At 45.5% G+C, this 21,353-nt stretch overlaps 12 protein-coding genes across 12 annotated transcripts; 10 read left to right on the forward strand and 2 right to left on the reverse strand.

The window, feature by feature from the left end:
- Positions 1–508: 508 nt before the first annotated feature.
- LOC117890893 (bomanin-3-like) lies at positions 509–880 on the forward strand. Its single transcript, XM_034795986.1, has 2 exons — positions 509–640; positions 736–880. The coding sequence occupies exons 1-2, from the start codon at positions 589–591 to the stop codon at positions 804–806; spliced, it is 123 nt and encodes a 40-aa protein (XP_034651877.1). The 5' UTR covers positions 509–588; the 3' UTR covers positions 807–880.
- On the reverse strand, positions 877–1,202 carry LOC117890894 (bomanin-3-like). The gene is made up of 2 exons (XM_034795989.1): positions 1,077–1,202; positions 877–1,012 (listed from the first exon to the last, which is right to left on the reverse strand). The coding sequence occupies exons 1-2, from the start codon at positions 1,126–1,128 to the stop codon at positions 942–944; spliced, it is 123 nt and encodes a 40-aa protein (XP_034651880.1). The 5' UTR covers positions 1,129–1,202; the 3' UTR covers positions 877–941.
- A 4,072-nt stretch (positions 1,203–5,274) lies between these two features.
- On the forward strand, positions 5,275–6,867 carry LOC117890891 (chitinase-like protein Idgf5). The gene is made up of 3 exons (XM_034795984.1): positions 5,275–5,435; positions 5,499–6,059; positions 6,111–6,867. Exons 1-3 carry the CDS (start codon positions 5,309–5,311, stop codon positions 6,752–6,754), a joined length of 1,332 nt encoding a protein of 443 aa, XP_034651875.1. The 5' UTR covers positions 5,275–5,308; the 3' UTR covers positions 6,755–6,867.
- Positions 6,868–8,026: 1,159 nt separating this feature from the next.
- Positions 8,027–9,041, reverse strand: LOC117890106 (glutathione S-transferase 1). The gene has a single exon (XM_034794772.1). It carries the CDS (start codon positions 8,951–8,953, stop codon positions 8,231–8,233), a length of 723 nt encoding a protein of 240 aa, XP_034650663.1. The 5' UTR covers positions 8,954–9,041; the 3' UTR covers positions 8,027–8,230.
- Positions 9,042–10,139: 1,098 nt separating this feature from the next.
- LOC117891319 (glutathione S-transferase 1) lies at positions 10,140–10,908 on the forward strand. The gene has a single exon (XM_034796734.1). The coding sequence runs from the start codon at positions 10,186–10,188 to the stop codon at positions 10,852–10,854; it is 669 nt and encodes a 222-aa protein (XP_034652625.1). The 5' UTR covers positions 10,140–10,185; the 3' UTR covers positions 10,855–10,908.
- Positions 10,909–10,966: 58 nt separating this feature from the next.
- LOC117891320 (glutathione S-transferase 1) lies at positions 10,967–11,760 on the forward strand. The gene has a single exon (XM_034796735.1). The coding sequence runs from the start codon at positions 11,076–11,078 to the stop codon at positions 11,733–11,735; it is 660 nt and encodes a 219-aa protein (XP_034652626.1). The 5' UTR covers positions 10,967–11,075; the 3' UTR covers positions 11,736–11,760.
- A 554-nt stretch (positions 11,761–12,314) lies between these two features.
- LOC117890887 (glutathione S-transferase 1) lies at positions 12,315–13,046 on the forward strand. The gene has a single exon (XM_034795980.1). It carries the CDS (start codon positions 12,355–12,357, stop codon positions 13,015–13,017), a length of 663 nt encoding a protein of 220 aa, XP_034651871.1. The 5' UTR covers positions 12,315–12,354; the 3' UTR covers positions 13,018–13,046.
- Positions 13,047–13,846: 800 nt separating this feature from the next.
- On the forward strand, positions 13,847–14,640 carry LOC117890885 (glutathione S-transferase 1). Its single transcript, XM_034795978.1, has one exon. The coding sequence runs from the start codon at positions 13,884–13,886 to the stop codon at positions 14,547–14,549; it is 666 nt and encodes a 221-aa protein (XP_034651869.1). The 5' UTR covers positions 13,847–13,883; the 3' UTR covers positions 14,550–14,640.
- Positions 14,641–14,735: 95 nt separating this feature from the next.
- On the forward strand, positions 14,736–15,474 carry LOC117890886 (glutathione S-transferase 1-like). The gene has a single exon (XM_034795979.1). It carries the CDS (start codon positions 14,767–14,769, stop codon positions 15,427–15,429), a length of 663 nt encoding a protein of 220 aa, XP_034651870.1. The 5' UTR covers positions 14,736–14,766; the 3' UTR covers positions 15,430–15,474.
- A 765-nt stretch (positions 15,475–16,239) lies between these two features.
- Positions 16,240–17,042, forward strand: LOC117891492 (glutathione S-transferase 1-like). Its single transcript, XM_034796972.1, has one exon. It carries the CDS (start codon positions 16,289–16,291, stop codon positions 16,958–16,960), a length of 672 nt encoding a protein of 223 aa, XP_034652863.1. The 5' UTR covers positions 16,240–16,288; the 3' UTR covers positions 16,961–17,042.
- A 634-nt stretch (positions 17,043–17,676) lies between these two features.
- Positions 17,677–18,418, forward strand: LOC117890102 (glutathione S-transferase 1-like). The gene has a single exon (XM_034794766.1). It carries the CDS (start codon positions 17,704–17,706, stop codon positions 18,370–18,372), a length of 669 nt encoding a protein of 222 aa, XP_034650657.1. The 5' UTR covers positions 17,677–17,703; the 3' UTR covers positions 18,373–18,418.
- Positions 18,419–20,505: 2,087 nt separating this feature from the next.
- Positions 20,506–21,311, forward strand: LOC117891012 (glutathione S-transferase 1). Its single transcript, XM_034796170.1, has one exon. The coding sequence runs from the start codon at positions 20,554–20,556 to the stop codon at positions 21,217–21,219; it is 666 nt and encodes a 221-aa protein (XP_034652061.1). The 5' UTR covers positions 20,506–20,553; the 3' UTR covers positions 21,220–21,311.
- Positions 21,312–21,353: the final 42 nt, after the last annotated feature.

A 21,353-nucleotide genomic window follows, 5' to 3' on the forward strand; every position in this document is an offset into this window, starting at 1 on the left:
CCCCTTCCGCCCCCACAAAAGGTCGAAAGCCTTCAAAAGCTATAATTTTGAATATAAAAGAAAAATAAAGCCCATTCCGTAGGGAATGACCATGTCTATCAGATCAGTACATCTTCTACAGATGTAGATGTAGATGACATACATATGTAGAAATAATGTAAAATGCAAAATTTGAAAAAAAAACCACTAAGAAACAGATGTCCTAATGAGTACCGGATATATGTAAAAGATGTGACGCGTGAGAAGCGTCTCACACGTCCCTTTTCGTTTGCTTTATTTTGTATCACTCGATCAGTCGCAGCTGCAGCTGTTCTGCCAAGCTTAGGTACGTGCAGCGGCTTATCTATTGGGAAAATTCAGTTTATGGGGTATTTCCCATTCCGATTTGACTTTTGACCGTCATACAAATACACACTTACATACATACATACACGCATATGTACATACATACTTGTATATGTACTTTCATGTATGAATCCGATTTAAATTTATTTTACGGACAATTTCTGCGATTTCGTTGGCATTGCCTATAAAAACAATCAAATCAGCCGCAGCTCTCACAGTTGAGCTTGGACTCTTGCTATAAATATGAAGTGGATTTCTATGGTCTTCGTTTTGGGTCTGTTGGCTTTGGCCAGTGGTGAGTTGACACATTTGCACATTATTGTGACAATTTGAATTACAAGGTTTTGGTCTGAGCAATCCTTAACATGAACTTGTTTTTTATTTCCACAGCATCCCCTCTAACGCCGGGAAACGTAATAATAAACGGAGATTGCCGTAGTTGCAATGTGCACGGGGGCTAACGTACAGAAGATCGTGGTGATGCAGTGGTAATAATGGCCAAGATAATATATAAATAAACTGCACCAGAAATGTATTTAGTTCATTTTATTTTATTTTTGCATGTTTAAAAGCTTGTATTCCCATTTACTTAGGACCTAGTCGCCTCGTATGTTGCATACTTTGCAGTCCCCGTTGATGATCACGTTGCCAGGACTCAGAGGGTTGGCTAGAAACAAAAAAAGAACCTATGTTAGTGGGGGCAAGACTTTAGAGCAGAGTCTCCAGCTCACCACTAGCCAGGGCACAAAGGCCCAGAACGAAAGCAATCGACAGCCACTTCATGATGTAAATGGTTTGGGTACTTGGCAGCAACTAATCTGTCGACCGGCTCGAGCAGGTCTCTTTTATAACATCATCTGGCGCTACCGATCAACAGTAATTGCGCATTTTCGATTCATGTATGTACATATGTATGTATGTATTTAGTTAGTGCAATCTAAGTATGAATGTATGCACATAAGAATGTATGCATATATGTACATATAGTTAGCAATGCGATGAGATTTGCCTGTTTTCCCCAAGCTGTAGCTGCGTTTGATTTGATTCGGATTATATTTGATTATTCGCTGCCGGTGAACTCGAAATGATCTGTTGAACATATTGCAACAGTTCATATGCATTTGCTACACTGTGCAGCAAGTATTTATTAGAATGGGAGCTGAACATGCAGCTGATACCCATGGAACTGTCGAATATAAATATATATAAATATATACATTCACACATGTGTACTATGTATGTACATATGTACATTAAATGTGTATAAATATTTTTGAGTACTCATCAGAGACTGGGAAGCCAAACCCTAAGCTCCTACAACTGCAAAAAGTAAAGCTTAAAATGGCGTTGCCCCTTTCCAAATAAACATTAACTATTTACGAAAGTTTAGTTTGTTTAAGTTTCGAAACTCCTGGAAGGACTCTACCTGAGAGCTCAAACTGAACTGGTTCAGAGGTATGTGCGTTCGACTCCGCAGAAGGCACACACTCGTAAATGAACGTGTCTGCGGTTGAATTAACTTTTCCCGCAAAAGTTCCTGTCGGTCCGTGTGGGTTGGCTCACATTGTTGGCAATTAAGCGAATGATTCACAAGAAGGGCAGCACCGATGCCGAGGCTTGTGTCTATCCGAAATATTCTTATCTCTATCCTTTCCGATGTTAGTTTGCAAGAAATATGCTTACCCAATTCAATAGCATAAAACGCCCAGCCAAGGACACCAAGTAAAAGCGTTTCGAGTGGTGTGGGTGGGTTTTGGGGAGATTTCCACAGGGTGAGATTGGGACACCGAAAGGGTTTAACTCTCTCATCCAGCTCGAAGCTCCAGCACCAGCTCCACCTGGATTACCGAACTGTGCATTTGTGTGCGAGGGAGAGCGGCTTATGCTGCACGGGTGTGTTGTTTCTTTGGGAACATTCGTGAGCGTAAAAAGCATTACGGTTAAATGAACCCCACACAGACGCATGTGACTATCCACGTGCACGGGAGTATTATTTGTGTCTCTGTATGGCCGTACGCATGGCTGGCACGTGTGCGTTAACAATTTAATTACGTTGTGGTGTGGCAGTGTGGTGGGGTGCCACAGGTTTGGGACAGCTGCCACATGTCACTCGGCAAAGTTAATCACCCCGTCAAGAGGGCATTCAGGTATTAAAGACTTTCTGTGGCAACCGTTGTCTTACAGTTAAAGCCACAGCCAATAGCTGAAGCTTTCCAAAGTGCACAAACATATATGTACATATGTGTTTATGTATGTAAGCGCCTTTACTTTGTTTTAGTTATGCAAGAAGGAAAAGTTTTCGACCCCATAAAGAATATATATTCATCAGCATCAATAGCCGAGTCGATAGAGTCATGTCCGTCCGTCTTTCCGTCCGTCCGTCTGTCCGTCCGTTCGCCTGTCCGTCCTTATGAGCGCCTAGTACTCGGAGACCATAAGAGATAGAACAACCAAGTTTTGCATCCAGACTTCTGTATGCTCACATTGTTACAAGTGCATTTAAAAAAAAAATGAGCCTCAGAGGAGAAAATCTCCCACAGCCACGATTTTGAAGATACAAGAAAACTAAAAACTCCATTCCGTAGGAAAGGACTATATCGCCCAACAGCTTTTTTGAATTTTTTGCACATTCTCACATTCACACAGAGTGTGAAAGTGCACATTCGTGCAGTGTGTGACTCTAGGGGAGGGGGGCGTACAAAGATGTACGAAGATGTTCGTACGCGTACGAAGCGTCTCACAAACGTTCCTACTCGCTTTAAAGTGCATATGTACATAAACAAACATAAAGAAACTCTGCTAGCTTAAAACATGAAATCGATTTTATAAAACCGAATACTAATGGAGTAGCAATTTAAAAGGCGACATTTAACTTGTTTCAGAAATGGGGAATTGTAGATCAAATAAAAGCAGTTCTGGACGACTTAATGACGCTGAACTCCGCCTAGAATTATACCACCCGTAGAGACATCATATCAGTGAAATATACTTACCGGCACTCTTTGCGTGATTTAAAGCTTCCTGGAACAGTATTAAGCAATCCAACTTTTAGTTTGGTGTGTCTAGTAAGTACATTGCAACGCAATTACATGGCAAAAGAAATGCAATCCATTTCTGCCTAGTTGAATTAACAAAACATTACACTCTTTGAGTTACCTCTAAATTCTCTAACCAATGCACCATGCATTACGAAGAAAAGTATTTTCGCGGTTATATTTTATAGTGCTTTTTTATATAAACTGGTCGGTCAACTGTTGAATCTCCAAATATTAACTTTCAATTTATAAGCTACATGTACAATGCACCACTTGATGGTGCAGTCCATGCATAAAAACGTCAAGACTTAAAAAAACGAGAAGGGACGTGTGAGACGCTTCTTACGCGTCACAACTTTTTATACCCGGTAGTACAACTTTAGTGTTTTTTTTCAATTTTTCATTTTACATCTTTTCTACATATGTAATTTATATCTACATCTACATCACTTCTCACGCCAACACGCTCTTTTATCTCGGCCTCCTCCCCTAGAGCCGCACACTGAACGAAGCAGAGTGTGGAATGAGAGAATGTGCAAAAAATCAAAAAACCTGCTGGACTTGGTTGGTGTAGCCGCTGCAAATTGATTTCTTCATTCTGGCTGGCCAATCTAATCCCAACTCGGTGAGCTGATCGATATGGTCCTTTTTCTTCTATTTTCTTTTATCTTCAAAATTGTGATTACCGCAGATTTTCGCACTTCGCAGGGCGGGAAACACTTTGAACTACACAAAATTACAATTTGCAAAATTGGTTGGCTCTAGCCTTTATAGTCTCTGAGATCCAGGCGCTCAACAAGACGGACGGACAAACGGACGGGCGGACAGACGGCCGGAGGGACAGACAGACATGGCTATATCGACTCGGCTATTCATGCTAATCAAGAATATATATGCTTTGTGACGTCGGAAACGCTTCCTTCTGTGTGTTACAATTTGTAAAAAGACCAAGTGATACAATAGATTGAAGCAAAAAGCATTAACCGTCACAAATTGCGGGAAAACAAACAGATAACGAGAAGGAACGTGTGAGCCGCTTCTTACGCGTCAAAACTTTTATACCCGGTACTCAGTAGAACATCTGTACCTTAACGGTTTCTTTTCAAATTTTAAATTGTTTCTACATATGTATGTATGTCTTCTACATCTATATATACATCACTTCTCACGTCAGCACGCCCTTTTAAACTGTGGATACCGCAGATTTTCGCAATTTGCGGAGGCGGAAGGATAATCAAGTGCATGGCTGCGTTACTCCACTTAACTAAATAAGTTGAAATCCTTAGGGTGAACCAATGTTTTTTCCAGAGTACGAAAAACGTCCAGGAGATACATGGATTAAGTACAATTTTAGGAGATATGCTACTCGTTCAAGAAAAGTTACATTGGGCTTGAGCACATAAAGTTGAAAAAATTTCAGTGTGCAAAAATGTATTGAACTTTAATTTACACACTACGTCTTTCAGGTACAGGTAATATAGTGTTTCGGGAAAATATATAGATAGACATGTAGAAAAATTTATTATTTTACCTCGAAATGAGGAAACTGGCGTGTGTATTTTGTAAATTGATTTGTCTCTTCATTTTTTTTCGAAACCCAATAATCGAATATCGATTCGATAGTTTTCGTGGAGCTTTATGTGAAACGAAAGCTTACTTCTGTCTGTTTTAAACACGTAAATATATAAACAATTTTATTATTTGTTTACGAGTGGCTGAAATTCATGAATGCGAACGGAAATTAATAAAAACAATTAGAGCTTCTTAGCACAAATCCAAATCTAGAACACTACCCGGAGTACCCCCTTATCAGGTCTGTCTGTTTTGCCAAAGCTTTCCAGCTCAGAGTGGATTTCATCAAAACAAAGCTAGGCCCCTGATTAGTTTGCAATAGATCTTCACGCTGGATAGTGGTTCGAAACGTCATCATGTTGCCCCATCGTTCCTTTTGCGGAGCGCTGCTTCTCGGCTCCTTTCTGTGCCTGCTGCAAGACAGCATGGCTGAGGTGGGGAAGCTGGTTTGCTTCTACGAAGCGACAAGCTTTGTGCGGGAAGGTGAGTTGGGACTTCTAATCTTTGCGTGCCGAACAGATCAGAGGTTATCTTTCTCTCTGTCAGGTCCAGCTCAATTGTCGCTCGTTGAACTGGAGCCTGCACTTAGTTTCTGCAATTTTCTGGTCTACGGCTATGCAGGCATCGATGCTGAGAGTCACAAGATCAAGAGTCTCGACCCGGAGCTGAGCTACAACCGCCAGCATTACCGCCAAATAACTGCCCTGCGTCAAAAGTTTCCCCACGTTCGATTCCTCCTCTCAGTGGGCGGAAATCGGGATCTTAGCGCCGAGGGCTTGGTAGACAACGTAAAGTACTTGAACGTGTTGGAGCAGCCGGAACGTCGAAGCAGCTTCAGGGCGAGCGTGGTGGCCGAGCTCAGCAATTATGGCTTCGATGGCCTGGACTTGTCCTGGCAGTTTCCCGTGAATCGGCCCAAGCTGCAGCAGGGGGTGCTGAAGAGGGCGTGGAGTGCGGTCCGGGGCTGGTTCAGTGTGGCTTCGGTGGACAGCAAAGCGCCAGAGCACAGGGAGCAGTTCGCCACTCTTGTCAGGGAGCTGCGAATGGACTTGCAACGTAGTGGCAAGCTCTTATCCCTCAGCATGCTGCCCCACGTCGATGCAGAGCGTGAGTACTGAGAGCAGAATCCACTTCCGTTGAATTCACCTCCATTCACAGTTTTCATTGACGTTCCCTCGGTGCTCGAGCATGTGGACTTTGTGAACCTGGGAACCTATGACTTCCACACACCGGAACGAGATCCCAAGGTCGGCGATCTGCCCGCGCCACTGTATGCCATGTACGACCGCGATCCCACCCACAGCGTGCAGCACCAGGTTCAGTACTGGCTAAACCAGACATCCGGGTCTAATGCGGCCCAACTACACATCAGCATCGCCAGCTACGGGCGCTCCTGGAACATGACAAGGAACTCTGGCATCACTGGTTATCCTCCCATACCAGCAGCGGGCGGAGCTGCTCCAGCTGGCCAGCAAACCGGAATTCCCGGACTACTCAGCTGGCCAGAGATTTGTGAGCTTCTCCAGCAGCAGCCCCTGGACAAGGAGGCTGCACACCTGCGAAAGGTCGGCGATCCAACGAAGCGGTTCGGCATCTATGCCTACCGCTCCGCAGATGACAACGGGCAAAATGGATTGTGGGTGGGCTACGAAGATCCCACAACGGCGGCCATCAAGGCAGGCTTTTCTCAGGCTCAAGGTCTTGGCGGAGTGGCTTTCCACGACGTATCCCTGGACGATTTTCGTGGTCAGTGTGCTGGCGAAAAGTACCCGATACTCAGGAGCATAAAGTATCGACTGTAGAATCTATCAGAAATTTTAAGATTTGATTGTATACTTCATCCGTACATACATACATACATACATACTCATATGTACATATGTACATACATATGTATTGTTTCGTGTCATTTTAATTTTTATGGAAACATTTACGTCTAAGGAATCCATTCCCAAGCTCTATTGCCTCAATACTTACAATTGTTGTTGGAAGAATACGACTTGGGAAAAGGTCGAGCTGTGGAATTTGAAGTGTTTTTGGTTGAGTTTTCTTCAGATGTTAAGCCACGTACTCTGCCACAACGCCAATTTCAAAATTGATATGCCTGGCCCCTTCTGGCCACATTCGAAGCGGAATGGAGAGGCAGGGATACAAACCGAACCAACGAAAAGAAGGCAGTGAAAACGTAGGAAGTATAACCAAAAAGATTCCCGTCCCGAAATTGAAGTGGCGGGCGAAGCGTAAAGCAAAGCAAATTCTCGAATTCCTGGAAAAGAGGGGGAGGGTTGGGCACGGGCACTGGCCGGGCAGGCACAGGGAGGTCTTAAGTAAAAGTTGAAATTAAACCAATTAGTTTCCGCCACCATCCTCGAGGATGTCGTAGCTGCAATGAAGCGCATAAAGCCAGGCGGTATAAGGACCAACGCAGTAGTAACTCCCAAGTGCTAGATATGTGCCGGATGGATGTCACGAACCAAAGTGGTGGTACTTATTGTAATACGAGACAAACTATGAGTACAATACATACCTTGGAATGGAAATAGTTCGGTATACGAGAAATGCTGCTATTCAAATTTACGGATAGGAAATAGAAAACGGAAACATCTATGTATACAATAGCATTTTACTCATCTGGAGAAGAACTTATCCAGAGGTCCGTGAGTTGCGTGAGTGTGCGATGACAGTACAGGACGATGGCATCACCAGCTCAGGTTCCTGGAGGGTTGCTTGGGAATCGGACTACTTACCAGGCAGGTAGACGGCGCTGGGTTGCTTTTTAAGAGTATTTTAAACGACGGCGCAGTCTATGGAGTGGATGTGGGGGAGGGGAGGGGAGGGAAGATAAGAGGCGCAAGTAAGGGAGGGGGTGCGGAGGCAGGGCGGACTCGGCGGATGGCGCCGTCATAAATTAATTATGATTTAACAACTTTAGCATGCACGACGCGGCAGGGAAAACTTTTGCGCTTTTCATCCGTACCGTACCGAGCCCCTCCCCAACTCCCGGCCCCCTCCCGACCGGTTTCTATGTACACATTTTGTATCGCTTTGTGGGGGGGAAATTTTATAATTTTAATGAGCGCAAAAAGTTTGAAAGTTTTCGACTGTGTTGCCATTGGAAGTGCATTTGACAAGGAGCACAGGCAAGGGGATGGCGAGCAGAGGGCAGTAAAGTGGACAGGCGAACTTTATTCGGACTCATGTACAGGCTGTAGGTATAACAACAAAGGGGTGCAGGGAGCAGCCACTTCGGAGAACCACAACGAGTGCCCACTGCCGCGCTACTGCTTGCCGGCTCCGCTCTTGATGTCCTCGAAAGCCTTCTGCCAGAGCTTGTCGAACTGCTTGGGCAGTTTGGCGCGCACCCGTTCCGCGAGCTGGCGGGCGCCACGCAGGTTGTCCTCTTCGTAGTGGGGCAGGGCTGAGAGGCGGGCCAGCCAGGCGGACAGCTTGGGGTTCTTGGCGCCTTCCACAGGACAGTAGCTCAGGTGCAGCGTGCTCAGGGTAGCCACCACACTAAAGTCGGCGATTGTCAGTTGGCCGCCGGCCAGATAGGGATTCTCGCCCAGAAACAGCTCCAGAAGATCGTACGCTGCATGGAGATCAGCTATCCTGTCCTTGGGCACTTCGGTGGCATTCTCCTTGAAGAGGGCCCGCTGCAGCGGCTTGAAGCAGCCGTGGAAGAGCACACCGGACTCGAAGTGCAGTCGCTGATCCACCACCGCCCGCTGCAGTGGTTCCTTGGGGTAGAGGGCGTCGTCCTGGGCATACCTGTTCACCAGATAGCCGATGATTGCGTGGGAGTCCCAGATGCAGGCCTCACCATCCTCCAGCATGGGCACCGTGTGCTGCGGGTTCTTGCGCAGCAATTCCGGCTCCAAGTGCTCCCCCGCCTGCATGTCCAGCCGCCGGAACTCGTGCTCCAGCTGCAGTTCGCGCAGTGTGAGAAGTACAGCCCGCACCGGTGGACTCGTCTCAGTGCCATAGAGGACCAGGTTAGCCATTTGGGAGAAGTTGGGACTGCTGGCTTGCTAGATTGAGATTCTGAACAGACACTGAGCAACCAGCAGCGGACGGAATCAGGGCAGCCACGGCCACAGCCAGTGATTAAAGTGATTTTAAAGGTTAGATTAGATAAGATTAGATACCGAAAAGAATTTGATATCCATCGCAAAGACGTCATAATGCTGCAAGTTTAAGTTTTGCCTGATTGTTTATTAATGCCACAGATAAGTTGCACCACGACTACTGCCTATCGCCCCTTTCACCTGGGCCTTCTCGACGGCTAGCACAATATTTGCTCACCTTTCCACAAGATTTATGTGACCATAATGGGCACAGTCTACCACTACAGTTGTACCACCACACTCCGTGGTGCTCGTCATGATGTACAGATTCAAATTAAAATGGTTGGAAGGCATGCCTTGAAGACTTTTCATAGAGTTCAATCCGAAACCGTAAACTAAAACCTTATAAGTCGGTGTAGAATCTTCACTGTAGATACATTCATATACGCATTTATAGTATAGATTCTGTAGATAGAAATTTGTTTCTAGTTAAAATAGTGTTGAAAATAATAATTTAGTCATCGAAAGAGTAATTAAGAGTCTACAAGAAAACGAATGGCTATAGACAGTGTAAGAAAGTAGCTTGAACGAAAAGCTTAAAGAGCTTTAAAAGTTGCAAACGTTTCAAAAGCATAATTTAGGCTTTTTCGAACTTTTAAGCTCTACCTTAAATATATGTACATACATATGTATGTATGTATATGGAGAAGTGGAGCTGAGATGCGATAATACTTACTCCTCTTATATGTAAAACTCAAATAAATGGGAATATCGACTTGCAAAATCGAAACTTAACCTGGACAATCGGAAGACGCATGTATACTTAAATATGTACATTTTGAACATTTATGTATGTACATATTTCTGATGAAATTGATTTGGGGGCCATCATAGCGAGAGAGAGAGAGAGAGAGAGTGAGATATCTTCTCTGTGTAAACAAATGCGGCACGTACATACATACATACATACATATAATAAAGCTTTATTTATTGTGCCGGTTCGGTTTCTATCTCTGTTCTCTCTATTTCGCTTTGATCAGAGCTTTCCGCAGATATGTATATATTCTTCTGTGTGTATGTGTGTACATAAGAACTGACATATAAAAAAAACAGACAGCGAACGTAAGATCATTCGCAATTCAAACGTTTAATACGGTAGTCACTGCACAATGTCGAGTAAAATAATTCTCTATGGAATAGACATGAGCCCATGTGTGCGGGCTGTCCAGCTGACGCTGAAGGCGCTGGAGCTGCCGTACGAGTACAAGGAGGTGAACCTGCAGAAGGGAGAACATCTAAGCGAGGAGTTCCTGAAGAAGAACCCCCAGCACACGGTGCCAGTGCTGGATGACGGCGGAACCATTCTCTGGGACTCGCATGTCATAGTCGGCTACCTGGTGGACAAGTATGGAAAGTCTGACGAGCTCTATCCAAAGGACCTGGCGAAGAGGGCCGCCATCAACCAACGTCTGTTCTTCGATGCCAGTGTCCTGTTTCCCTCGCTGGCCAATGTGAGCGGACCGTTCTTTGTGAACGGAGTGAAGGAGGTGCCACAGGAGAAGCTGGACACCATCCACAGAGGCCTAAAGCTGCTGGAAGTCTTCCTGGGCAGCAGCAACTACCTCGTGGGCGACACGCTGACACTCGCCGACCTTTGCTCTGGACCCACAGTGACCTCTCTGCCCGCTGTCGTCGACATCGATGCTGCAGAGTATCCCAAGGTGACTGCCTGGCTGGAGCGCCTCAACAAGGTTGCCTACTTTGAGCAGATCAACAAGGCGCCAGCAAAGAGCTACTGCGACTTTCTGCGCAGCCAGTGGACAAAGCTGGGGGCCTAAATATGATGAGCAAGCATAAATAAAATCCACCCGAATCCATCTGTTTATTTAATATACGCACGAAGTCAATCATATTCAATTGTTTGTTCATTTCAATCTAGTTGGGGTCGCTTTCATAGCGGTTGCCAAGCTTCGTCAACGGCACACAACTTTTTAGTCGCGACTATTCCCTAGTTACGTTAGCATTTGGCTTTTGACCTCTCGTCTGCCTGGATCGTGTGATGTCGAATATTGTGCTGTATGGAATGGATATAAGTCCGCCGGTGCGGGCCTGTCTGCTGACCCTGCGAGCCTTGGGCTTGGCCTTCGAGTATAGGGAAGTGAATCTCCTCGCAGGGGAGCATATGACCATGGAGTTTCAGCAAAGGAATCCCCAGCACACAGTTCCGCTTCTCGATGACGGCGGTGCACTCATTTGGGACTCGCACGCTATCGTTTGCTACTTGGTCGACAAGTACGGAGAGTCGGACGAGCTCTATCCCAAGGACCTCCTGAAGCGTGCCCATGTCAATCAGCGTTTGTACTTCGATGCAAGCATCTTGTACATGGCCCTGCGCAGCATTAGTGTTCCCTACTTCATCCACGGTGTGAGCTTGGTGCCAAAAGAGAAGGTAGACAACGTCCGCGAAGCCTATGGGCACCTGGAGTCGTTTCTGAGCGACAGTCCATACGTCACTGGAGATGTGCTAACCGTGGCGGACCTCTGCTGTGCGGCTACGGCCACCTCACTGGCCGCAGTTCTCGACCACGACCCCATAAATTATCCCAAGATTACAGCATGGCTGGAACGCGTCTCGAAGCTGCCCAACTATATGGAGGATAACTTACGAGGCTTGAACAAGTACATTGGCCTGCTAAAGGGATCTTTGACCATCCTGTAATACATAGCTGTTTAACAAATTAAATGCTTATACCCCATAAAGTACGAGTATATACGAGTTTCTTTCTGTCCGTCCAGCTGTCCGTCTGTCCGTCTGTCTTGATGAGCGCGTGGATATCAGAGACTAGCTAGAGTCACCGAATGATGTGTGAAGACTCATGTGATTTCACACTAAAGTAAGTGTGTTTCAAAATTACCGGTTACAACAGTTGTGACGCGTACGAAGCGTCTCACAAAAGTATACACTCGTTTTCTTTTAAAATAATGACAATATTCGATGGTCTATGGAAATACCAAACCTGTCAAGTAAACATGAAATAAGAACCAAGAAACCTGATGGTGTGTTGATGTTCTCGTGCCTTCCATTTGTTTTGTTTGAGCGTCATCGAAATCGAAATCACAGATTTAACACAAAGAAAATGTAGAAAAAGCTTTAGCTCGTCGTCATCGATGGGGGAATTTCAACAGAGAGAGCACACTCCACTGCCATATAAAGTGCAGAGTCAGCATAGCAATGCAAAGCTCTCTTCATGGAAACGAACGCCTCTTTTGAGACTAAATAAAAGGGCAGAGTGCTGGACGAGTGAGCAACAGTCTCTTATTCAACTCCAAGCAACAATATGGGAAAACTAACTCTTTACGGCATCGATCTCAGTCCGCCAGTTCGCTCTGTGCTGCTCACCCTGAACGCCTTGGGGTTGCCGTTCGAGTACAAGGTGGTCAATCTGCTTGGGGGCGACCATCTTAAGCCGGAATTCCTCAAGATGAACCCCCTGCACACAGTGCCCACACTGGACGACGATGGTTTCTACTTGTACGACAGTCACGCCATTAATGCCTACCTCGTGGCCAAATACGGCAAGGAGGACTCTCTCTACCCCAAGGACCTGCAGCAGCGGGCGATCGTGGATCAGCGTTTGCACTACGACTCCAGCGTTATTGGCAGCACCGTCAGGGCAATCACGTATCCCTTGATCAGGGAAAACCAAACTGAAATCCCGCAGGCCAAAATCGATGCCCTTTCGGGGGTCTACGAGTCTCTGAACACGTTCCTAAAGAGCACCGATTACTTGGCTGGAAATAACCTGACTATTGCTGACTTCAGCGCCATCGCGATCCTGTCAGGTACTTCGATTTTCCTCGAAGTGGATGCCACAAAATTCCCCAATCTGGCAGGCTGGGTTCAGCGTATCAAAAAGTTACCCTACTACGAGGAGGTCAACGGATCGAAAGTGTCTCAGTTCACAAACTTCATCAAGAGCAAGAACTTCAAAATTGTCTGAGATCCTCTTAAAAATAATACATAGACCATTGTAATATTTTCATAAATTTCGCCGCATTGAATAAATGTAATATATTTATAAAGAGTTGTGTGTGTTTATCTTCAGTTCTTATTACCATTTACCAGTTATAACTAATTTTCTACAGGGTGCCTACAGAGTTTGTTCAAACAATTGACTACAACTCAACAGCATATTGGTCTAAGAGTGAATATAAAGAGAAAAAGCTTTTCGGCACTAGGCATTAAGCGTGAGTCAATATTTAAGTTCAATACGTGTATATATTTATTTATATTTAGGCTTTTGGCTCTATAATGCCCCATAGAACTATGAACAATCCAGTGATATGTGTCTGTAATGCCCACAGAGAAGATGTGATACTCGTACTGGTACATTGAAAATGTATTATCTGGGAAAATCGATGATGGCCGCTAAAGCCAATTTTAAGACATCTTAAGGTCTGTCCAGCTTTAATCTGACTATTGTCTTATGTTTATTTGATTTCTTAGGCGCAAGAGGCGCTAATCAGAGCACACCCAATATGGGCAGGATGATGCAATTGAATCTAGAAGGTACGTGGTACGTGGACATTCCGAGGACGACATGATTGTCTTGCAGTGTACTGCCACACCAGTTGTTCGGTGCTTCATGCATTTTTAATCGCATCTAATTAAAGAAGAAATCCAATTTGTTGACAACAACTTTTCCATGCCAACTGAGTTGGGAGTTGGTGGAACGGGTGCCACGGTTGGGGCACCCTGGGCAGGACGTATTAAATATTCATCAGCTGGTTGACAGTTCCCACGCTCTGGGACTGTATAAAAGAGCTGCTGGACGGGACCTGCCAATCAGTTATTTGCCGTTCGACCATGGGTAAGCTTGCGCTGTACGGTCTGGACGCCAGTCCCCCAACCCGGGCTTGCCTGCTCACACTGAAGGCGTTGGAGCTGCCCTTTGAGTATGTTTTCGTGAATCTCCTTACGAAAGAGAACTTCGCCGAGGACTATCTGAAGAAGAATCCCCAGCACACTGTGCCAATGCTGCAGGACGATGATGCCTACCTATGGGACTCGCATGCCATCATGGCCTACCTGGTGGGAAAGTACGCGGAGACCGACGATCTTTACCCCAAAGATCTGCTGCAGCGGGCAGTGGTCGACCAGCGAATGCACTTCGAGTCGGGGGTCATCTTCGAGGCGGCCCTGCGTCGCCTCACAAGGCCGGTGCTCTTCTTGGGCGGCACCACCTTGCCGCAGGCGAATGTAGAATACATCAACGAGGTCTACGACTTGCTGGAAACGTTTCTGGAGCACGACTTCGTGGCCGGCGATCACCTGACTATTGCCGACTTCAGCATTGTGTCGACCATCAGTTCGCTCGGCGTATACTTAGAGCTTGACCCGGTGAAGTATCCTAAGATAGCCGGCTGGCTAGAGCGCCTCAAGGAGCTGCCCTACTACGAGGAGGCCAACGGCAGTGGAGCCGCACAGTTCATGCAGCTCATGAAGTCCAAGAACTTCACAGTCGTGCCCTAGACCGAACATCGACGAGCCCAAACCCGCACAGAGAGCACGCAGCAAGCGTTCAACCCCTAGTTCGAGCACTCCAACGAGCACCAGAGAACACTTCCTCAGTGCACAGAGCTTTGCAGTAGCTCTCATCGAAGCTCTCTCCCCGCAACAAACCAAATAGACTCAACAAGCGAGAATAAGTAGGGAGTGCAACCATTAGCTTTATTCACTTCGAGGCAGAATGGAAAAGCTAGTACTCTATGGCATCGATGCCAGCGCTCCGGTTCGATCGGTGCTCCTCACACTGAACGCCCTGGAGCTGCCCTTCGAGTACAAGGTGGTCAATCTGATGGCCAAGGAGCAGCTCAGGCCGGAATTCCTCTCGATGAACCCCCTGCACACCGTGCCAACACTGGACGACGATGGCTTCTACGTGTACGACAGCCACGCCATCAATGCCTACCTCGTGGCCAAGTACGGCAAGGACGACTCTCTCTACCCTAAGGATCTGCAGCAGCGGGCGATCGTGGATCAGCGTTTGCACTACGACTCCAGCGTTGTGGGTAGAACCCTGCGGGCCATAACCTTTCCGCTGTTTCGTCTGAACGAGACGGAAATCCCCAGGGCCAGGGTCGATGCCCTCGATGACGTGTACGCCACTCTGGAGACATTCCTGACTATCAACAAATACATCGCTGGGAAGCAGCTGACTATTGCCGATTTTCACATCGTCGCCATCCTGTCCACCATTGAGATTTTCCTGCCGGTTGATGCCGGCAAGTATGCAAAGCTGTCCGCCTGGATACAGCGCATTGCCCAGCTGCCATACTACGCCGAAGGCAACGGCAAACGACTCGAGCAGTGTGTGGCCTTTTTTAAGAGCAAACAGTTTACAATTGTCTAAAGCCAAGATTTCTCAACAAATAAATATATGCGCCCATTCCCCAAACTCTTTATAGCTGACCTCAAATCTAATGGGTCTCTGTACATATGTATGCGAATGTATTAAACAATTGCTGACTTAAGTTATATACTCGTACATATGTACGTATGTACATATGTATGTATACATATGTATGTATGTATGTATGGTAAATGAATAGTGCATGCGGAAAGCTCTCGAGAACAAACACTTTGCGATAACTTCAGAGAGAGAGCTCAAACCAAATGCACAGCTTTCTAGCCAGAAATACAACTGCAATTTTCCACACGCCATAAAGTAAACAATAAATTGCAAATCCATACCTTGTCTAAGTTTCTAGGGAGGGGAGTCTCATTCGTGGTCATTGTTTGTTTAGACTTGATTGAGAATCGCTGCACAAACAACTGATAATTCCTTATCGCTCTCTGCAGGTGTTCTTCTTCGGTCAAGTCAGTTATCGAAAATCAACAATTACTATGTATTCATACATACACATGTAGGGACATTCATGCGCAAATACAATACTCTCTCAATTACTCTCTTGTCTACTTTTAATTGCAGCATTCTCTTTGGCCGCTTGGATACTGGTTCTTTTTGAGAATTACAGCTCGTTGTGAGGTGACTGCAATGTGGCTTTGCATGTATTCATTTGCACTTGCAGCTATTGTATTTACATGCAAAAATTAGACAGTCCAGCCTCACTATTTCACCATTCTCTGTACTATTGTGTGAACGATTTTCTCATCTCGACTCAGATCGTTTCTCTTACACAAAGCTCTATAAAACGGTTGGTTTCTATCTCTTCGCTGATCATTGGTGTGCCAAGCCCCCGAACGACAAGATGGTAAAGTTAACATTGTACGGAATAGAAATCAGCCCACCAGTGCGAGCTGTGAAGCTGACGCTGGCTGCCTTGAACTTGCCCTACGACTTTGTGAAAGTCGATCTCATGGGCCGCGCACATCTTTTACCCGATTTTTTGAAGAAGAATCCACAGCACACGGTGCCCACTTTGGAGGATGACGGCCACTTCCTTTGGGACTCGCACGCAATTATTGCCTACCTGGTGTCCAAATATGCCGACAGTGACAGTTTGTACCCCAAGGACTTGTTGCAACGGGCCGTGGTCGATCAGCGTCTACATTTTGAGAGCGGAGTGGTCTTTGCCAATGGCGTGAGGACCATCTCAAAGCCTGTGTTGTTCTTCAATCAGAAAGTGGTGCCCAAGGAGCGAAAGGAAGCCATTATCGAGATCTATGACTTCGTGGAAACTTTCCTAAAGGACCACGACTACATTGCCGGAAATCAGCTGACAATCGCGGACTTTAGTCTTATATCAACCATCCCCTCGCTGGATGTTTTAGTGGCTATCGATCACGCTAAATATGTGAGAATCAGTGCCTGGATCAAACGTCTGGAACAACTCCCTTACTACGAGGAGGCCAATGGCAAAGGTATTAAGGAATTGATACCCATGTTCAAGCAGACAAATTTCACCTTCGAGTCCGATTAATCTATTACTTACATACATATGTACATATATGCTTCTGTATTCGAATCACAATAAATTCAGGGAACAATTATTTCGAATGAGATAACAATTGTTATTATCAGACCCCACTGGTTCTGGGTCGAACCAGAGATAATGGAAAGAGATAGACTTATCAATACATCCAAAAGCAGTTGTCAACCAATGACGAATTAGACGAGCGAACAACAATTTCAATTCCATTTTAGTTGTTTCTGGGCAAGCCACCAAATCCAACCATTCGATTATTGCGAATGCTTATCTGACCAAACAGCTGGAGCTAAGCATGTTTGGAGACATATACATACATATGTACATGCGTACATATATACACACATACATACATTCATACATTCCAGCTAACAATATTGTTTTCCCCAGCACCTGTGGGTTCCAATTGCATATAACAAACATACATACATACGTACATACATATGTACATATGAAAGAGAACAGAAGGTAGAGCGTTGTCTGATCTGAGTAATGGGCTTTACTTCCGAATTGCGGCGCAAACACATGATATTTGCTTATTGCTTCTGTGTTCGTGTTCTATCGTGTTCTTCTGTGCACTCTTCTTTGGTCAACCCGATTTTCGGCAACTAAAAATGACTCAGCATTTTCATATGTTCTTCTCGCCATCTCACCGTTTCTTGCCCAAAACGCTATATAAAATGGTTGGTTTCCAGCCGTTCGCTTATCATTAGCGTGCCAAGCCCTCTTACGACAAGATGGTAAAGCTAACATTGTACGGAGTAGATGGCAGTCCACCAGTGCGAGCTGTTAAGTTGACGCTGGCTGCCCTGAACCTGCCCTACGACTATGTAAAAGTCGATCTCGCGAGCCGCGCAAATCTCTCTCCCGAGTTTTTGAAGAAGAATCCACAGCACACGGTGCCCACTTTGGAGGATGACGGCCACTACCTTTGGGACTCGCACGCAATTATTGCCTACCTGGTGTCCAAATATGCCGACAGTGACAGTTTGTACCCCAAGGACTTGTTACAACGGGCAGTGGTCGATCAACGTCTACATTTTGAGAGCGGAGTGGCCTTTGCAGATGGCCTGAGGAGCATAACGATTCCTCTGTTTTTCTATAATCAGAAAATAGCGCCCAAAGAGCGAAAGCAAGCCATTGTCGAGATCTATGACTTCGTGGAAACTTTCCTAAAGGACCAGGACTACATTGCCGGAAATCAGCTGACCATCGCGGACTTTAGCATTGTATCAACCATCAGTTCTCTGGTGGCCTTTGTGGACCTGGATCACGCCAAATATGTGAGAATCAGTGGCTGGATTAAACGTCTGGAACAGCTCCCATACTACGAGGAGGCCAATGCCAAGGGTGCCCAGGAATTTATATCCCTTATTAAGCAGTCAAATTTAAGCTTTGCGTCCTGATCCAAATGTCAATTTATTCGAGTCACAATAAATTGAATAGACAACATTTCGAATAGACTCCTCTGGATTTTGGCGGAGCCATAGAAAATATAATGGAACGAGAAGGGACGTGTGAGACGCTTCTTACGGTTTTTTGTAAAATTTTAAATTTTTTCTTCATTTGTCATCTAGATCTACAACACTTCTCACACCAACACGGTCCTTTAGTTCGCTCCCCTTCCCTAGACCCACACACTGCAGACTCGCAGCAGAGGCAGTGGCCGCACACAGCAGAAACAGAGTGTGAATGAGAAAATGTGAAAAAAAACAAATATAAGCTGCGGGACGGGGTGGGTTTAGCCACGGCTAAGGCAGAGTCGGAGGAACGGAAGGGGCAGACGCCACACACTTCGCGAAGCAGAGTGCGAATGAGAGAATGTGTAAAAAGCAAATATAAGCTGCTGGACGGGGAGGGTTTGGCCACTGCTAACTAATTTCTTCGTTGTGGCTATAATAATGCTCCAATCGGATCCCAATTTGGTGATCTGATAGATAGATTTTCGCCTTGAAAATTGTAGCTTTGAGAGGTTTTCGCCTTTTTGCGGGGGCGGAAGGGGGCGGGGCTCATTTTTGAAATATACTTGTAACAGTGTGAGCATATATGTGAGCATATAGAAGTCTGGAATCAAAATTTGGTGGCTCTAGCTTTTATAGTCTCTGAGATCCAGGCGCTCAACAAGACGGACGGACGGACGGACAGGCAGACATGGCTCTATCGACTCGTCTATTGATGCCGGAAACGTTTCCTTCTGTGCTTTACATACAATCGTTATTCCCCACAAAGTACTGGGTATAAAAAGAGAGCCGTTCTCAACCATTTATGAGTTCCACGTAATTATTGTTCTACAATCTGTCTGTTGTTACGAGCAAACAAAATATAAATTCCATTTTAGTTGGTTCTGGGCAACCGATTTCAAACGATTCGATAAGAATGGTTATCTATGCGATAGCGAACAAACCAAGAGCCAAACGAGAAGGGACGTGTGAGACGCTTCATGCGCGTCAAAACTTTTATACTCGGTACTCAGTCAGTGTACCTGTACCATATGGTTTTTTTTCGAATTTTACATTTGAAATTTTACATTTTTTCTACACCTGTCATCTACATCTACATAACTTCTAACGACAACACGCTATTTTCGCTCGCCCCCCTCCCCTAGAGCCTCACTGCAGATCCACGGCAGAGGCAGAGGCAGAGGCCGCACACTGCAGAAGCAGAGTGTAAATGAGAAAATGTGCGGGACGGGGTGGGTTAATAGTGGGTTATTAATGATGCAATCTGACCCCAATTCGGTGATCTGATATATATGGTCCTCCCCTACCGAATGGCGTTTTTAGTTTTCTTTTATCTTCAAAATTGTGGCTGTGGGAGATTTTCGCCCTTTTGTAGTGGCGGAAGGGGGCGGGGCTCCTTTTTTAAATACACTTGTAACAGTGTGAGCATACAGAAGTCTGGATGCAAAATTTGGTGGCTCTAGCTTTTACAGTCTCTGAGATCCAGGCGCTCAACAAGACGGGCGGACAGGCGGACAGACAGACGTGGCTCAATCGACTCGGCTATTGCCGGAGAGAATACTGATTAAATCTATTTTATAAATCTGAGTACCAAATATCTATTTTTATAATCTCTGTACTCGACTGTAATACATTGATAGATAGATAGAGAATACTGATTAAATCTATTTTATAAATCTGAGTACCAAATATCTTTTTTTATAATCTCAGTACTCGACTGTAATAAATTGATAGACGCACGAGTATGTATCATTATACATGTGTGTATGTACATACATATGTAGTTTGGGGATGATAAGAAGCGAATACTGGTAAGACACAACAATCTGGATTACGTAAACTAGAATAACTCGAGGTCAGGTAGGACGACGACGACAGCCACTGCATCTGGGGCAAACAATTCAGTCTAAAAAGCTCTATTTTGCTAAACTTAAGTGTAATAATACATATAGACGTACACACCGTGCATATAAATACGAATACATACTCTTGTATTTATATTTACATGTACTTAATTTAAGCACAAAGCTCGATTGAGAGCGGTAGATAGATGGAGAGGTAGGGTACACATGCTTGGTTTAGTTTCAAATCGACAATCGCAGCTTGTACACGACACGGCAACAAATTATGGGAAAACTAGTGCTGTACGGCTTGGACCCAAGTCCACCTGTGAGAGCCTGCAAACTGACATTGGATGCTTTGAATCTTCAGTATGAATACAAGCTGGTTAACCTGCTGGCTGGTGAGAACAAGACCAAGGAGTTCAAGCTGAAGAATCCCCAGCACACGGTGCCCATGCTGGAGAATGAAGGACGATATATTTGGGAGAGCCACGCCATCTGCGCCTATCTGGTGCGGAAGTATGCCAAGGATGACGCCCTGTATCCTAAGGACTTCTTCAAGCGCGCCGTTGTGGATCAGCGCATGCACTTTGAATCGGCTGTACTTTTCCAGAACTGCATCAGGAACATAGCACTTCCCCTGTTCTACCGCGATGAGACACAAGTTCCGAGATCTAAGATCGACGCAATCTACGAAGCCTACGCCTTTTTGGAAGCCTTCCTTGGCGTCGAGTTGTACCTGTGTGGAGCCGGCATAACCATTGCAGATTTTAGTGTGGTGTCGTCGGTGTCCAGCTTGGTGGGCCTGGCACCCATCGAGTCGACGAGCTATCCAGGACTCAGCGCTTGGCTGAGCCGAATGACCGGGAGACAAAACTACCAGACGATCAATGGCAACGGCGCACAGATGTTGATTGACATGTTTAATGCTAAAATCACAAAGATCGTGTGACTTTGCGTGAAGAAAGCTTATCAGCCAAGGTTAAACCTAAGATGAGGCGTTGCGGTCTCTTGATTATGCAATAAAACGTTTTGTGAATGGTACTCCAAAATTCTAGATCCAATTTATAGTACATACCATTTGTT

This window comes from Drosophila subobscura, chromosome E, assembly GCF_008121235.1.
Source record: "Drosophila subobscura isolate 14011-0131.10 chromosome E, UCBerk_Dsub_1.0, whole genome shotgun sequence".
NCBI lineage: Eukaryota > Metazoa > Arthropoda > Insecta > Diptera > Drosophilidae > Drosophila > Drosophila subobscura.

Bases quoted from the DNA above. Each gene is read 5' to 3' on its own strand.
- LOC117890894 (XM_034795989.1), bottom strand. From the start codon at position 1,128: ATGAAGTGGCTGTCGATTGCTTTCGTTCTGGGCCTTTGTGCCCTGGCT. The intron at 1,013-1,076 runs GTGAGCTGGAGA...TTTTGTTTCTAG, and splicing joins CCTTTGTGCCCTGGCTAGTG to CCAACCCTCTGAGTCCTGGC.
- LOC117890891 (XM_034795984.1), top strand. From the start codon at position 5,309: ATGTTGCCCCATCGTTCCTTTTGCGGAGCGCTGCTTCTCGGCTCCTTT. The intron at 5,436-5,498 runs GTGAGTTGGGAC...TCTCTCTGTCAG, and splicing joins GACAAGCTTTGTGCGGGAAG to GTCCAGCTCAATTGTCGCTC. The intron at 6,060-6,110 runs GTGAGTACTGAG...CTCCATTCACAG, and splicing joins GCCCCACGTCGATGCAGAGC to TTTTCATTGACGTTCCCTCG.
- LOC117891492 (XM_034796972.1), top strand. From the start codon at position 16,289: ATGGTAAAGTTAACATTGTACGGAATAGAAATCAGCCCACCAGTGCGA.
- LOC117890106 (XM_034794772.1), bottom strand. From the start codon at position 8,953: ATGGCTAACCTGGTCCTCTATGGCACTGAGACGAGTCCACCGGTGCGG.
- LOC117891012 (XM_034796170.1), top strand. From the start codon at position 20,554: ATGGGAAAACTAGTGCTGTACGGCTTGGACCCAAGTCCACCTGTGAGA.
- LOC117890885 (XM_034795978.1), top strand. From the start codon at position 13,884: ATGGGTAAGCTTGCGCTGTACGGTCTGGACGCCAGTCCCCCAACCCGG.
- LOC117890886 (XM_034795979.1), top strand. From the start codon at position 14,767: ATGGAAAAGCTAGTACTCTATGGCATCGATGCCAGCGCTCCGGTTCGA.
- LOC117890893 (XM_034795986.1), top strand. From the start codon at position 589: ATGAAGTGGATTTCTATGGTCTTCGTTTTGGGTCTGTTGGCTTTGGCC. The intron at 641-735 runs GTGAGTTGACAC...TTATTTCCACAG, and splicing joins TCTGTTGGCTTTGGCCAGTG to CATCCCCTCTAACGCCGGGA.
- LOC117890887 (XM_034795980.1), top strand. From the start codon at position 12,355: ATGGGAAAACTAACTCTTTACGGCATCGATCTCAGTCCGCCAGTTCGC.
- LOC117891320 (XM_034796735.1), top strand. From the start codon at position 11,076: ATGTCGAATATTGTGCTGTATGGAATGGATATAAGTCCGCCGGTGCGG.
- LOC117891319 (XM_034796734.1), top strand. From the start codon at position 10,186: ATGTCGAGTAAAATAATTCTCTATGGAATAGACATGAGCCCATGTGTG.
- LOC117890102 (XM_034794766.1), top strand. From the start codon at position 17,704: ATGGTAAAGCTAACATTGTACGGAGTAGATGGCAGTCCACCAGTGCGA.